The sequence below is a fragment of the Eriocheir sinensis genome, chromosome 38 (assembly GCF_024679095.1).
Source record: "Eriocheir sinensis breed Jianghai 21 chromosome 38, ASM2467909v1, whole genome shotgun sequence".
Lineage (NCBI taxonomy): Eukaryota > Metazoa > Arthropoda > Malacostraca > Decapoda > Varunidae > Eriocheir > Eriocheir sinensis.
Window position 1 is genome coordinate 2,449,836 of NC_066546.1, and position 17,536 is coordinate 2,467,371.

Genomic DNA, 17,536 nt, shown 5'->3' on the forward strand with positions numbered 1-17,536 from the left:
TTATCGCGATAACGCCCAGCTATGCCCTTTACTCAAGGGGGGACAAGAATCACTCCTTGTCAGCGGAAAGATTCCGGCCTGAGCGGGGCTCGAACCGCCGCTTATCAGGCCGTGGAGCCTGGCAGCGCAGCGGCAGCGCTCTAACCAAGGTCCAAGGATTCTAGAGTCTGAGCTAAGAAGCGGTGTACGTACGTGTGTCTTGTCTGCTGCGGGTCTCTCTCGAGACAGCCAGCCGTTCCCCTACGGAAGAGCACAGACCTCATAGTACCGATCTTTGGGTAGGACTGAGACCACTCACACACAACCAAGGATACTATAGGTATATAGTCTCTTTGCACACAACACACCGCGACAACGAGGTCACAACTCCTTGCCTGAAATAACAAATTGAAAAAAAGAATTACAGTAAAAACAGAAGACTAATTAATAAAAAAACGGGAAGAAAAGCAACTTGAACACGCACAGGCGCTTGCACTTATGCACACGCTCGCACGCCAGAAGAGTGGCTTTCCAACAAAAAGCTTGAAGACAAGGGTGCTGCTGCAAAGGCAGCACCCGCACCATCATCTGATTTGATCATCATCATCATCAGTATTGTTGTCATCATGCCGGGTGGACGGGGAGCGCCGCGCCTGCTGCTGCTGCTGCTGTTGGTGGCGGCGCTGGGGACGCGCTGCCAGGGGAGTGACCTGTTGGGCTGCGGCGGATACGTCAGGAGCGACGTGGACATTAACTACGCACAAGTTGGAGTCAAGCTGTGAGTGGTGGCGGCCGGCGACCCAGCGGGGCGGGGCTGTTCACCCCGTGACCAAGGGCTGCCCCGGTGCTGTGTTTCCCGGGCTGCTGGGCGCCTTGTGGCCCCGGTGTGCAGTGTGGTTACCTCCGTGAACGGGGGGTATTATTCTAGTGTTTGCCCATACTCACCCCACCCAACCAAAATTGGCTAGGGGGCCATTGAGACGGTTTCAAGTCACTCCGGCCCCCCTCACTTGTCACTCCGGCCTCCCACCCTAGTCATTCTATAGTGCTATGGCGACTAAGCCTGATTGGCGAGCCTCCCATAACTCCCTCTGCCAGTGGGGTACCTCTTTGGCTGACTGGTAAAGGAGTGGCTCTCCCGTTACGCTGGTCGCGGGTTCGATCCCCAGCACTGGCAAACCTTTCCTTGTCTGGATTAATTTCTCGTGTATTTCGTTACACGCAGTGGTCTCCTGTGGTTCTGTTGTGTCACCCCAAGTGGGTAACAGGTAGAGTGATGGCCCATGCTCTCCGAAGTTCATAGAAAATGGGAAATCTCAACACACAGAAATTAATCTGCAGAGGGAGGGGAGCCGTGTAGTGCCACGGCGACTAAGCCTGATGGGCGAGCCTCCCATAACTCCCTCTGCCAGGGGTGTACCTCTTTGGCCGACTAGTAAAGGAGTGGCTCTCCCGTTACGCTGGTCGCAGGTTCGATCCCCGGCACCGGCAAAACCTTTCCTTGTGTGGATTAATTTCTCGTGTGTTTCATTACACGCGGTGGTCATGTGGGAGTAGAGAAAAGAGTAAAATTCTGGCATTTCAATTCCAGCCCTCCACCCAAGTCACTCCAGCCTCCCACCCTAGTTGGCTTTTATGATGGTCATTATACTTGCTATAGTAGTACCATCTCTGGAAGTCATCTGAGGTGCTGGTTAAAAAGGGGAATTCCCTTTCCTGCACACTACCATGTCACCCATAAAACAAAGTGTGTTTCGCATTTACCACTCCTGAATGAACGTAAAATACTCTGTAAAGATATGATTATTTAATAAGGCTACGTTATGTTTTAATGCTTTCTTTGTATACGAAATATGAACGACGATAATATATAAACACTACTAGCCTACACTTAGGAACGTTGCTTTACATCGGTGCTTTTTTTGACAGCGAAGTTGGAAGTCAGGGTACAGTCGGAGCACTTATTCCTGAAACCTCCCTTTGGATGTCACAAGACAATTAAGCAGCTAATTGCCATGATAAATTACACACACACACACACACACACACACACACGCAAAATGAAAGAGAGAGAGAGGTAATTACAGAAGGCGGTGGTGGTTGCTCATTCCTTGAATTGATTGTTCATCAATTCTCTCTCTCTCTCTCTCTCTCTCTCTCTCTCTCTCTCTCTCTCTCTCTCTCTCTCTCTCTCTCTCTCTCTCTCTCTCTCTCTCTCTCTCGACGTCTGAATCAGACTCTTGGTTTCGAAGCACCATACTTCAGTTGAAGGTTCTGGTTCGAATGAATGTAGCCGTCGAGCCCCCTGCTGCAGAGAGCACTCATGTGAACATCAGTGATAACCTACGTAGGACAGGCCCCTGCTGTGACAGTATGGAGATTGACAGTGATATGCCTGTGCCAGATATCAGCAATATACAATCCATTCCAAATCCCAATGAAGAGGATATAATTGCTGATGACCCATTGCATAATGTCTTGTATCATGTATGAACTCATTGATGGTGCAACCAGAGGGAGGAACACCCTTATGGTTGACTCTTTAGGGTTTACTTGGGACCTTTCATGAAACCGGCCCCTGAATCCTGGATTAGCTACGGTGATGTCAGGCGCGCCGATTATTGTGTATTACAACAGTATTGTTATCATATCACGGGGGGGGGGGGGGGATGGTAATTCCCCCTTTTAACCAGCACCTCAGATGGTACTACTATAGCGACTATAATGACCCTCATAAAAGCCGACTAGGATGAGAGGCCGGAGTGATTTGGGTGGAGGGCCGAAGTGACTAGGGAGGGGGGCTGGAGTGACTTGGTGCCAGTGTGACTTGTACCCATTGAGACAGGAGCAAGCTTATTTGGACCTTGGCTGATTTGGACCAGGCTGATTCAGACCAATTATGGCGCATTCGGACCTTTATTCAGGCTTATTTGGCCTTTCATATGATTGGCTGATTCGGACTGTTTATTGGCTTATTCAGACCTTTATTCAAGCTTATTCAGTATTTTATATAACTGGCTGATTCAGACCATTTATTGGGTTATTCAGACCTTTGTGAAAAATGGAATAGTGATTGATACAATAAAATAAACAAGTAATGCATTTTCTGAAATTTCAAATACAGGTAACTCTCAATTTACGTGAGTTTGGTTTAAGCATTTTTTAAATAACGCGGGGTCCAAAATCCAAATAAATGTTTAATTTACACGTTTTTTCCACTTATACGCGATATTTTATGGAGTGGCCACCATATGTCTCACGCAACTGGACTGGCACGGCCGCGGCCACACAGCTGAGCTCAGTTCTTCCCTCGCACCACTTGAACAACAATACAGTACCCACGTTGCCACGCTACTCAACAATAGGGGTGAGCTGGTACCAGTACCAGACTGCTCGGTACCGGTACCAATACTAGCCAGTCGCTAATGGTGTCCCTCATTTCTTCCTCACACGAGTGAGGCTGAGACTGAGTGCCTAAGTGGATATCTCGGTGATATGGATATTCTCTCTCTCTCTCTCTCTCTCTCTCTCTCCACTGAATGAAGTGAATATTTATTTTTCAATAGAAACCTACCTCTTGTTTGATTTACATTGTTTTTGATTTACCCGACCTCTTCAAGGACACAATACTCGCGTAAATCGAGAGTTACTTGTATACAATATTTTCAAATACAATCCTTTATATTTAATGTATTTACATTTGCTAAAATAAATAAAATATTTCATGTAAAATTTAAAATTAAAGCTTAAAATTGCATAAAATTTACAATTGCTAAAATAATTAGAATATTTAATTTAAATTTAAAACTAAAGCTAAAAATTGCATAAAAATTAACTCCCTTGTTAGGAAATATTTCATTCACACCGGTGCATATATAGCTGAACATTTCTTCAGCAACTGACCAGTTGTTATTTTCTTTTCATTCATTCCTGCACTTTTCGCCATAGTGCTTGATCAAAATGGAAAGCACATCCATGAATTACAGGGTCATCAAACACTGACCTCAGAGCCTTCCACATGCCTGCCTCGAAGTCAATCACAAACGACGATACATTAGGTGCTGCTGGTAAAAGGTCAAGAATAGCATTAAGAACTGCTTTGTAGTCCTTAGATTTTTTACCAGACATTATTACAAAACAGTTTTTGGACCCTTCTTTTCTTGTATTAAATCAACTCTTTTATCACTCATTAATTACTCCATAAATGATCTCACCGTCTCATATCCCTGGTAGCGTGATCCGGCTGAAGTTGTTATTGGAGACTGGTGTTCGGGGATAAACAAGGGAAAAAGTAAATATACATTTATTTAAAATTAAATGAAAGTAATTGCCTTACACAATATTCTATGCTCAGACGATCATAACACTGCATATTGCATATTCAGCAATGGATGCAACATATGACGAACGACATGTCTTAAACATAATACTACAATATGTGCTCAGTTGTTGCCAATAATAATAACACTCGTCGTTCCACAAGCAGTGGTTTGTATCTCTCTGCTTACATCACAATCATTATGTACTCTCTTCACAAAATCCTACTACACATTCCTATAGTATAATCTACTACAAGTCACGGAAGCACCAAATACCACACCCAGTGGTTTTACCTTTGCTTTACATCGCAAACAAATAATCACAGTCCTGTCCCACTCACAATCCTACTTCACATCTCCTACATTATAATCTCCAGGACAATACAGTCGGTTTCCCTTAGATTCTCGAATTTCTACTCACGATTAAGATCACAATAGCCATTCTCGGCTGAGTGAGTAGCAGGTCTGCTTGAGGCGAGAACCAAGCTCGGTCTACCCATACCACTGATTTCTAGGGCACATTTTTCTTTGCTTGAGGCGGACTTACATCCTTGACACGCCCTTAATTTTCTACATAACCAATGGCTTATACTTCCTGTCACACCCATCTGCTCGCTCATTATGTTGTATTGTTTTACTTCTCCTGCTATTTGTGAGTCAGTCTTAAGACACTCCCACAGTGATTTTTCTGTTAAATTATTGGCTCATAACATGTCGCCACGACTGACGTCACGGGTCAGAGTCTTTTTCAATGGTTGTTCATACTTTCTGACCACGCCTACTGGGTATCTGTTTTCTGTATCTGAGTTTGGGTATCTGTTTTCCTTTACCCTCGTTGTTTCCCCTCTTTTGTATTTGAGATGTTTACACTGTTATATATGTCACCCTTCTTGTTAGTGTTTGTCCTGTCAGATGTTTACACAGTTGTATATCTCTCATTCCTCTCTGGGTATCTGTTTTCCTTTATCCTCGTTGTTTCCCTCTTTGTTAGTGTTTGTTTTATGAGATGTTTACTCTGTACTGTTATGGCTATTCCTCTTGTTTGTTCGTTTTCTGGCTCCTGACACAGTTGTTTCATGCAATCTTCACTTTTTATGAAACAATGAATGGACAGTAATTGCTGAAATGGAGGTTTAACAACTTTAAATGTCCCATCTATGAACCATGTTTTGCCCACAACCAGAAAAAAAATTTGTTTTGCTGTACAAAATATAAGATGTTTCTTGGCGCCAACCACAACTGTTTGTATGAAAAACTCCTCTGGTATCGCCTCCTCAAGGTAGTCCTGGTCAATCTAGAAAAATAAATTGAGGTTTTAAAGTGCAATATTATTATTATTATCCAGTTAGGTTATGTAAAGTTCGGTTAGAGTAAATTAAATATGCTCCCCCCCAAAAAATTACGGTGCATCATACATGTGGGGGGGGGCCCGGGGGGCACAGCCCCCCCTGGTTAGCAGGGGGTCGAGGTTAGGTTATGTGAAGTTCAGTTACAGTAAATTAAATATGCTCCCCACACGAAAAAAAAGAGGAAAAAAAACACCGCTTCATACATGTGGGGGGGAGCCAGGAGGGGCACAGCCCCACCTGGTTAGCAGGGGGGTGAAGCCCCCCTGTTAGAGGTTAGGTTATGTAATGTTCGGTTAGAGTACGTAGTTTTAATATGCTCCCCATCTAAAAGAACCAATTTCCCCCTTTTTCTCTACTTTTAAGTACTTGAAGCTTCATATTATGGTTGAGGGACATGTATTTCGTTCCTTAACTATAATATGGAGGCATATTACCGCATTTTGGAGGCGAGGAGTCAATCTCTACAATTACCTTCACTTACTGGCAGTACGAACCCGTGAAGCAGATTCGAAATGCAGTTAGTCAGGATTCACGTGTTGGAATAGCTCGGGCAGGAGGTTCGAGAGCCTGCATTTGCGCTAGAACCCCACAGTACAGTACTGTCTCCAGGATTGCGAGGTTCAAGTTTGCGATTTACTGAGTTTGCGATAGGGACCCAAAAAATTTGATTTTTATTGAAAATTGAAATTGCGATATGACCCGAAAGGAAAAGGAAAAGGCTGCTTAAACTGGGTTTTTTCACACCTTGTTGTGGTCCTTGATTCCCATTCTCGCTCCTATCCACCCCCTGGGCCTTTCCATTAGCCGCGGGAAGCATAGTGAGTGGGATCTGGGCAGCCAGGCGCATGTGTGCGAACAGCCCCGACGGCGTGCCGGGCCCGAGCAGCTGACGGGCGGCTGATGGTGATGATAAGCGTCAGTGGTGCGGCCCCCGCATCGGCGCCACCCAAACGACACCTTCATTGGTTCCTGTGCATGTGTGGCTGTGCCCAACATGGGCCCAGGCTCCTCATTCTGCCAATTCCCACCTTCCACATGTTGAGCGGGACCTCTTTCTTTTCTTCCATTTCTTCCTTTTAAAAAAGAAGAGATGAAGAAAAGAAAGGGGTCCCGCGCAACATGTGGAAAACAAGAACTGGCTAATTGAGAAGCCCAAACCCACAACAGCCACAGCCACACACACATGGGCCCCGACAAAAACAATGTTCAGGCAGCGCCGATGCAGTGAGGTGAAACCTACTAGAACCAGTGGTAGCGAGAAGGCATGAGTGTGGTGTAGGGATGGGCAAGTATCGTTAATTTCAGTACTGGTAGTACCGTTAATTTGAGTACCGGTACCCAAAGGAGTATTTTTTTATCTTAATGACTTCTGATGAAATTCCCAAATAAATTTCTTGTAAAGAAAACTCTCTCTCTCTCTCTCTCTCTCTCTCTCTCTCTGAATGAAGTGAATGTTTTTTTTTTTATAAAAAAATTGCATGTATAGTTATTATGGATGTACTCGATCATAGTCTAACAACAATAACAATATTTATTAGCAACCTAAAAAAGAAAAAGAATTGGACGTCAAGAATTATCCAGTAACTCCAATAAATGAATAAAATAATAAAATAATGGAAACGGGAGCTGTGATGGAAACGGAAAGCAGGACAAAATGGTGGGAACTTGGGGAGACAGTCAGCGGGGCAGTGACTCAGCGTCTACACACAGGGCCCATACCGCGTGATACCACATGGAGGCGGGTGAGCGCCGAGCGTCACTAAGATCCAAACGGTACCGGTACTAGCGGCAATGCTCAATGCCGAGTGATCATGATGCTTCGCGGTACCCGGTACCGGTACCTGGTGCCGCGAAGCTTCATGATCACTCTGGTGCCGGGAAGCCTCATGATCACTCGGCACTGAGCATTGCCGCTAGTACCGGTACCGTTTGGATCTTAGTGACGCTTGGTGCTCGCCTGCCTCCATGTGGTATCACGCGGTATGGGCCCTGTGTGGAGACGCTGAGTCACTGCCTCGCTGACCATCTCCCCAAGTTCCCACCATTTTGTCCTGCTTTCCGTTTCCATCACAGCTCCCGTTTCCATTATTTTATTATTTTACTCATTTATTGGAGTTACTGGATAATTCTTGATGTCCGATTCTTTTTCTTTTTTAGATTGCTAATAAATACGGTTATTGTTATTAGACTATGATTGAGTACCCATATCACCAAGATATCCACTCACTGAGTAGTGATCTCTCTCTCTCTCTTTGAATGAAGTGAATATTTATTTTTTCGATAAAAAATAGCATGTATAGTTATTATGGATGTACACTCGATCATAGTCTAATAACAATAACAATATTTATTAGCAACCTAAAAAAAAAATTGGACATGAAGAATTATCAATAAATGCAATAAATAAATCTGAGCAATCTGGTACCGGTACCGTACCGTTTAGCTGGTACTGTTAGTATTGGTACTGGTACCGGTACCTGCCCACCCCTAGTGTGGTGTGGGCAGTTCATGTGGACGCAACTGGCCGCGGGCACCACGCCAGACTGGTGAGGTGAGCATCGTTTGGTGGGTTCACTACACTTCTCTCCCAAAACAAGCTTGGTCTCCAGTGGGAATGCATGGTTTTTGTATGTGGAACTAAATTCATCGCAAACACTTATTTTAGTGGTCGTGGGAGGGAAAAAATCCGTAAGTGTAGGGAATTTCCCTAGATCTAGGGTATTTTTTTCCTCTCCTTCCACTAAAAAATATGCGATTGCGATGGATTTCGTGTCCCCCACCCGAAACCCTGCATTCGCACAGGTCCCCAAGCTTGTTTTGGGGGTGAGGGGGGAGTATGGGCAAACACTAGAATTTTACCGAACAGGGGGCCAAAGATTAGAACAGTTGGCTAGACATTGTTATTTTGCACGCACCTATTCAAAAAGTATTCATCAATAAATTTCAGTATCTACTCCAGTTATTCGCTTGGATATTTTTCATTACACGCGATAAAGCAGCCATTTGTGATGAGGACCGAACGTCTCAAAGCACAACTGATGGTATTTGATGATGTAATAAATGATTAATGAGAGCACTCCTATTTATCTACAATAGCCATACTTTCAATAAACCAGTCAGCAGCACAAGGCTGTCAGGCCCAAGGTGGCTCCTCTTAAAACAGAAAATTTGCTACTCAAGCATTTATTTTTGTTGCTGTTTCTGTTAATTTCTGGGCAAAATATGATGCTTTTTTAATGGAGACCATTTCATTTTCCAGAAATCATTAAATGATTGATTTTTCAATGCTTGGGGTGCATCCACCGCTGCCCCTCGCCCACCCGTTATCACCAGCTCGTGAAGTGGACCTTCCCCGCCACCCTCCCGCTATGTCCCTTGCTGCATATTTCCGCTGGCCAATATCACATGCTGAATAAATTTAAACTAACCAACCTAACATCTGTTTTCTGAACTCATTTGTACTGTATTCTGGGACGAGAATCCATTAGGTAGACATTTGCAAGAGGTGGCTATGCCCTTTTCAACATTAGCCATAGTCACCTCTTGCAAAGTTAATATATACTTACATTATGGATTATTTTGCTCCCAAAATGCAGTGCAGTAACAAGTGATTTCCTGAAAATAGAAAGGGGGGTTGGGCGAGGTGAAGCCTCATTTAATAGGTTAGAACAAATCAATACCAAAGCGGCTAGGTTCATTACAAACAATTACATTCGAATGCCTGGAATCACAACACGGATCAAACAACAGATAAATATGGAACCTCTTCACATACACAGACAAGCACGCAGACTTACACTTATGTACAAGATCACAAACACTCACATTGACATTGATCCTCACACATGCACAATGCAAACAGTCAACGTACTTGTAACACACACATCCATAAATACCAAACATATCACACTAACACTGACGTACACAAGCACTCATACTTTCCACGCACCATATGTGACTGGAACAGCCTCCTTCAACAGATTTTAGACTGCGGTACAATAGACTCATTCAGAAAACAAATACACTCACTTGTCACCACAAGACACCAACACTAATAATTACGCTTGATTCACTTTCCTCCCTTGCACACCCGGCTCCCCTGTCCCTCCAACAGCCAACACAAATATGCGTGTTATACACCTGTACACCTGCCCTGCGCATTAAGATCCAGATACAGATAAGTTTGGATAGGTTAGTTTAGATCTATTCAGCATGCGTTGTTGGCTGGTGGAAATACTCAGTGCGAAACAGGATAGGGTGGTGGCGGGGGTGGGTCCACTATGCTGGTCAGTGATAACAGGTGTGAGTGGGATGGCAGCAGGTACACCTCAGGCATTGAAAAGTCTGTCAGTTAGTGATTTACAGAAAATTAAACAATCTAAACATCATCTTATTTTACCCAGAAATAAACACTCAGTGTCTTGAAATTAGTTGGCTACACTTTCCTCAACAATCCCCATAAACTTCAAACAACTTTGTGTAATTTAAAAAATATAGCAAAAGGTCCTGGTGGTATAAGATACTTAGCAGTACAAAAATATCAAGGAAAAATGGGGTGAAAATTGCTGTTAACATGAAACGTGTCAAGGCAGCCTTGCGGCTTGGAGAGAGTGTTGCACTGTTGGCTTGGCACCCTCAGTGGCTGAAGCTTAAAGGAACGTTGTTTTGAAAGGGTGCACACTTTGTTTACTAACACCAGCTGCAGCCATGGCAGGAGGCTTGATGCACTGTCAGTTTCCTGTGTTTGCTTTGTACGAGGTCCAAAATGAAATAGGTTGTCTTTATTGGCTTATATAATTTATTGCAAGAGGGATGCATTAACGTTAATAATGATGCGCATTATAAAATGAAAACAAGGCACTCACTACCCTACCATAGGTATGGGGACTTGTTTGGAGGGAACCTTGGGACTGGCATCATAGGGTGGGCAGGGCAACATGCACACCGGTGCATGCTTCCTTTGATTGACTGATTGATGAGTACTGAATGTTAAGCTGGATTGCCGAGCTTAGGAAATGATTATCACTTAGCTTAGGGTGTTTAGCTTAGGAGATACTGGTAAGTACTTAGCTTGCATTGTTTAGCTTGGGAGATATTGGTTAGTACTTAGCTTGCATTGTTTAGCTGTAGTGACACGACTTGCCTGATGGGCGAGCCTCCCATAACCCACTTAGCCAGTGGGATACCTCTTTGGCTGACTGGTAAAGGAGTGGCTCTCCCGTTGCGCTGGTTGCGGGTTCGATCCCCGGCGCCGGCAAACCTTTCCTTGTCTGGATTAATTTCTCGTGTGTTTTGTTACACGCAGAGGACGTGTGTGAGTATAGAAGAGAACAAATTCTGGCATTTCATAGCTTGGGAGATATTGGTTAGTACTTAGTTTGCATTGTTTAGCTTGGGAGATATTGGTTAGTACTTAGCTTTGATTGTTTAGCTTTGAGATTTTGGTTAGTACTTAGCATGGATTGTTTAGCTTAGTAGATATTGGTTAGTACTTAGCATAGATTGTTTAGCTTAGGAGATAATGGTTAGTACTTAGCCTAGCTTGGGAACACTGGTTAGTATTTAGCTTGAATTGTTTAGCTTAGGAACACTAGTTAGTACTTAGCTTTGATTGTTTAGCTTAGGAGATTTGTTTTTCACTGCTAGCAATCCTTCAGGTCATATTCTTAAACATTTCGGTGCCCAAGCTCACATATTTGACACGGTTTTCATAAGAGTTTCAATGTTACTTTAAGGATCCTGGTGTTAGTTTGGGCCTTCATTTGTACCTTAAACCAAAAAAAAAGGACTCATGAGAACCCGATTGATCTCATTTTTGGCCTTTGGAAATAGTTGATGTGAGAAGCAGAAGCATTTGAGTATACCAACTTCAGTGTAACCTTTCTTTTTCAGGTACACCAAGCAGGGGAACCTTAAGTACGAGACTGAGTGTGCCCCAAACAATGGCTATTACTTCATGCCTCTCTATGACAAGGGGCAGTACATCATAAAGGTGAGTGAAGTACCAAACACACTGCCCTGCTTTTTTTTTCTTCTTTTGAACAGCAGAGGATGCCGTTCAAGGGTAAAACATAAAATACGAAAAAGCCCACCATTTACTGCTCGTGAGAGTTAAGATACTTCTCCGTCTGAAATTGATCTCTCTTCTGGCCTCTCGTTCTTTTTCTTTTGTTCAGAATCAGCGTCTAGTGGGCTTTTTCAGTGTTTTTTTTTTTTTTTCCCCCCTCTTGAGCTGCCTCCCTTCCCGTAAAAAAATAAAAAAATAAAAAGGCTGCATGGTACAAAGTTTTTTAAATATCCACCGGACCACCAGCAGCACGCTTCAAGACCTCAGTGTGTCCTGTCCTCCATGGATGTCTCAGTTTACCAGTGTGTGTCGGACATACTCGTGGGAATCAGATTTGTGAAGTTGTTTTAAGGCCAAGTCCAGGAGCTCAGAGGTGTGCTGAGCCACTTTCAACCACTCAGCAAAATACTTGTAAAAGCAAAATACCTATATATGGAAGCAGCACCACACATCAAGATATTTGTCTGTCATGTACAAAAATTTATCAACCTTTGTTTTCTCTTCCTGAGGTGTCTCCTCCCTCGGGCTGGAGCTTTGACCCTGAGGAAGTGTCTGTGAAGGTTGACGGGGAGACAGACGCATGCAGCCTGGGCAAGGACATCAACTTCCACTTCAAGGGATTTGCTGTGATAGGCAAGGTCAGTGAATGAAGTTTGTGATATGTAAGGTCAGTAAATGAAGTTTGTGATAGGCAAGGTAAGTGAATGAAGTTTGTGACAGGCAAGGCTGGAGTAGGTAGGAAGACACCTGCCGAACGGGTGCAAGCCACTCCCGGTGAGGTATATATGGGAGGTGAGAAGGGAGCTGAAGCCCTTCAAAGACCCTTCCCATGTCCTCACTAACCGTTTCCCTATTGTCTCACCAACACCAGAGAGTAGTTCAGCATGCTCTCTAAAGACAGATCCTCTCTTTATCCACACCACACTACATTCACACAACATATACACCTTTTCCCAAAATTAAAATTTCAAAATGGCGCACCTACATCAAGCCTCGGAGTCCCCGCCTGGGGGGGGGACCACAAATTCCCCCAGGGAGGACTCCCCTTCTGGCTGCCGACCCGAGAGGTGTCTTGATAACTCCTCGAACCTCTTTCTTCTCAATTTCTGCAACATTCGCGGTCTTCGCTCTAATTTTCATTCTGTGGAACATCATCTCTCCTCCTCTAAACCTCACCTTCTCTTCCTTACCGAAACACAGGTTTCTGAGGCTACTGACAGCAATCTCTACTCTGTTCCCTCCTACTATCTCTATCCTAAATTTCAATCCAAAGCTGGATGTTGCGCCTACGTCGCAACGACATCACTTGCTCTCGTGCCCACAACCTTGACTCTTCTGAATTTTCTACCATCTGGCTAAGACTTCATTGTCATTCTATTACTAAATACATCTGTGCTGTTTATCTCTCACCTAACTCTACCAACTATGTAAAATTCTTTGACTATTTGAATTCTAAAGTGGAGCACATCTTGACCCACTCTCCCTTTGCTGAAATCTCCATCCTAGGAGATTTCAATGTTCACCACCAGCTTTGGCTTTCATCCTCTCTCACTGACCATCCTGGTGAACAAGCCTACAACTTTGCTATCCTCAACGACCTAGAGCAGTTGGTCCAGCACCCTACACGTATTCCCGACCGTCTTGGAGACCGGCCCAACATTTTAGACCTCTTCCTTACCTCAAACCCTTCTGCTTATTCTGTCAAACTGTTCTCTCTGTTGGGCTCCTCCGATCACAATCTTATTTCTGCATCCTGTCCTATCGCTCCTGTACACCCTCTGGACCCACCGAAGAGGCGATGCTTCTGGCATTTTGCTTCAGCTCGGTGGGACGACCTGAGGATGTACTTTTCTGATTTCCCGTGGAATGATTATTGCTCCCAGGAAAGAGACCCCTCTGTGTGTGCTCAGCACATCACAGAGGTGATTGTCTCTGGAATGGAGGCATACATTCCTCGTTCTTTCTCTACTCCTCACACTAAAAAGCCTTGGTTTAATCACACTTGTTCTCGTGCTGTCAATGATAGAGAGGCAGCTCACAAAAGGTACCAGAGCCTTCAAACTAATGCTAATTATGAACTTTACATTTCTGCCCGAAATCATGCCAAATCTATTCTCAGACTAACCAAAAATTCTTTCATTAATAGAAAATGCCAAAACCTTGCTTTCTCTAACTCTTCCCGTGACTTCTGGCATCTAGCCAAAAACATCTCCAACTTCACTTCTTCATCTTTCCCTCCACTCCTCAGTCCTGACGGCAACACTGCCGTCTCATCTATCTCTGAGGCTGAACTCTTCTCTCAAACTTTTTCTAAAAACTCCGCTCTGGACAATTCTGGGCATATTCCTCCTACTCATCCCCCCTCTGACTCCTTTATGCCTGTTATAAAGATTCTTCAAAATGATGTTTTCTGTGCCCTCTCTGGCCTCAATCCTCAGAAGGCTTATGGACCTGATGGAGTGCCTCCTATTGTCCGTAAAAACTGTGCCTCCATGCTGTCACCCTGCCTGGTCAAACTCTTTCGTCTCTGCCTGTCAACATCTACCTTTCCTTCTTGCTGGAAGTATGCCTTCATACAGCCTGTGCCTAAGAAGGGTGACCGCTCCAATCCCTCAAACTACCGTCCTATAGCTTTACTATCTTGTCTATCTAAAGCTTTTGAATCAATCCTTAACCGGAAGATTCAAAAGCACCTTTCCACTTCTGACCTTCTATCTGATCACCAGTATGGGTTCCGCAAGGGGCGTTCTACTGGTGATCTCCTAGCCTTCTCAACTGACTCTTGGTCATCCTCTCTTAGCCGTTTCGGTGAAACCTTTGCTATTGCGCTGGACATATCAAAAGCTTTTGATAGGGTCTGGCACAAATCTTTGCTTTCCAAACTACCCTTCTACGGTTTCTATCCTTCTCTCTGTACCTTTATCTCCAGTTTCCTTTCTGACCGTTCTATTTCTGCCGTGGTAGACGGTCACTGTTCTTCCCCTAAATCTATTAACAGTGGTGTCCCACAGGGTTCTGTCCTATCTCCCACTCTTTTTCTGTTGTTCATTGATGATCTTTCTAAAACGAACTGTCCTATCCATTCTTACGCCGATGATTCCACTCTGCATTACTCAACTTCTTTTAATAGAAGACCCACCCTACAGGAACTTAACGACTCAAGGCTGGAGGCTGCAGAACGCTTAGCCTCAGACCTTACTATTATTTCCGATTGGGGCAAGAGGAACCTGGTGTCCTTCAACGCCTCAAAAACACAGTTTCTCCACCTATCCACTCGACACAATCTTCCAAACAACTATCCCCTATTCTTTGACAACACCCAGCTATCACCTTCCTCAACACTAAACATCCTCGGTCTATCCTTAACTCAAAATCTCAACTGGAAACTTCATATCTCATCTCTTACTAAATCAGCTTCCTTGAGGCTGGGCGTTCTGTACTGTCTCCGCCAGTTCTTCTCCCCTGCACAGTTGCTGTCCATATATAGGGGCCTTGTCCGCCCTCGTATGGAGTATGCATCTCGTGTGGGGGGGCTCCACTCACACAGCTCTTCTGGACAGAGTGGAGGCTAAGGCTCTTCGTCTCATCAGCTCTCCTCCTCATACTGATAGTCTTCTTCCTCTTAAATTCCGCCACAATGTTGCTTCTCTTTCTATCTTCTATCGATATTTCCACGCTGACTGCTCTTCTGAACTTGCTAACTGCATGCCTCCCCCCCTCCCGCGGCCCCGCTGCACTCGACTTTCTACTCATGCTCATCCCTATACTGTCCATACCCCTTATGCAAGAGTTAACCAGCATCTTCACTCTTTCATCCCTCACGCTCATAAACTCTGGAACAATCTTCCTTCATCTGTATTTCCTCCTGCCTACGACTTGAACTCTTTCAAGAGGAGGGTATCAGGACATCTCTCCTCCCGTATTTGATCTTGCTTTCGGCCACCTCTTTTGTTTCTTTTTTAGGAGCAGCGAGTAGCGGGCTTTTTTTTTTTTATCTTTTTCTTTTTTTGTAAAAAAAAGAAAAAGGTCAGTGGAGGAAGTTTGTGATGGGCAAGGCCAGTGGAGGAAGTTTGTAATGGGCAAGGTCAGGGATGAAGTTTGTGATGGGCAAGGTCAGGGATGAAGTTTGTGATGGGCAAGGTCAGGGATGAAGTTTGTGATGGGCAAGGTCAGGGATGAAGTTTGTGATGGGCAAGGTCAGGGATGAAGTTTGTGATGGGCAAGGTCAGTGGAGGAAGTTTGTGATGGGCAAGGTCAGGGATGAAGTTTGTGATGGGCAAGGTCAGGGATGAAATTTGTGATGGGCAAGGTCAGGGATGAAGTTTGTGATGGGCAAGGTCAGTGGAGGAAGTTTGTGATGGGCAAGGTCAGTGAAGTTTGTGATGGACAAAGTTAGTGGAGGAAGTTTGAGATGGGCAAGGTCAGGGAGGAAGTTTATGATGGGCAAAGTCAGTGGAGGAAGTTTGTGATGGGCAAGGTCAGGGAGGAAGTTTGTGATGGGCAAGGTCAGGGAGGAAGTTTGTGATGGGCAGGGTCAGGGATGAAGTTTGTGATGGGCAAGGTCAGGGAGGAAGTTTGTGATGGGCAAGGTCAGGGATGAAGTTTGTGATGGGCAAGGTCAGGGATGAAGTTTGTGATGGGCAAGGTCAGGGATGAAGTTTGTGATGGGCAAGGTCAGGGATGAAGTTTGTGATGGGCAAGGTCAGGGATGAAGTTTGTGATGGGCAAGGTCAGGGAGGAAGTTTGTGATGGGCAAGGTCAGGGAGGAAGTTTGTGATGGGCAAGGTCAGGGAGGAAGTTTGTGATGGGCAAGGTCAGGGAGGAAGTTAGTGATGGGCAAAGTTAGTGGAGGAAGTTTGTGATGGGCAAGGTCAGGGAGGAAGTTTGAGATGGGCAAGGTCAGTGATGGAAGTTAGTGGAGGAAGTTTGTGATGGGCAAGGTCAGGGAGGAAGTTTGTGATGGGCAAGGTCAGGGAGGAAGTTTGTGATGGGCAAGGTCAGGGAGGAAGTTTGTGATGGGCAAGGTCAGGGAGGAAGTTTGTGATGGGCAAAGTTAGGGATGAAGTTTGTGATGGGGAAGGTCAGGGGTGAAGTTTGTGATGGGCAAGGTCAGGGAGGAAGTTTGTGATGGACAAGGTCAGGGATGAAGTTTGTGATGGGCAAAGTTAGGGATGAAGTTTGTGATGGGCAAAGTTAGGGATGAAGTTTGTGATGGGGAAGGTCAGGGGTGAAGTTTGTGATGGGCAAGGTCGGGGATGAAGTTTGTTATAGGAAAGGTCAGTGGAGAAAGTTGTGGTAATATTGTTCTCACTCTCTCTCTCTCTCTCTCATTACATTTTAGTTGTTTTTTCCTGGTGACATACAGTAGATAGTAGATACACTTATTTATATGCGTACTTGCTGTTTTATTTATTTGTTATTTTTCATTAATACTGTATTTTGTAAGTTGTTACATATGTTATGCTCATATTTATTTAGTTGATTTTAGTTTTCACTTCATTATTTGGTTTATTTCTTTTGTATTCTAAAATATATATTACTTTCTGTCCTGCCACTTCTATTATCTTCTATATTACTGTTTTATTTCTCCTTCTCTCCTTGTCTTTCTCAGCATGGCAGGTGTTTGGGAGCTGCTGAACAGGCAGCTTATAGGTCCGCACCCCTCCCTCTCTAAATAATTTGTCTCTAATAGTAATAATAATAACGCCATGTCCCCTCATAGGAACCTCCTCCAAGGGGTAGCCACAACAGAAGCATCTCCATTTTTAGTTGTTCTGGCATTCCCTTTCAGCACACTTAATTCCTCACCTGCCAACTCTTTC

General features: G+C 44.4%; 1 protein-coding gene across 1 annotated transcript in view; it reads left to right on the forward strand.

Moving 5' to 3' along the window:
• Positions 1 to 585: 585 nt before the first annotated feature.
• The window catches only part of LOC127008537 (nodal modulator 1-like), a 60,449-nt gene continuing 43,498 nt past the window's right edge, over positions 586 to 17,536 (forward strand). Inside the window, exons 1-3 of the mRNA XM_050880706.1 lie at positions 586 to 757; positions 11,540 to 11,639; positions 12,224 to 12,352. Of these exons, the coding sequence (XP_050736663.1) occupies positions 606 to 757; positions 11,540 to 11,639; positions 12,224 to 12,352 (381 nt within the window). The 5' untranslated portion in view covers positions 586 to 605. The remainder of the gene's footprint in view (positions 758 to 11,539; positions 11,640 to 12,223; positions 12,353 to 17,536) is intronic.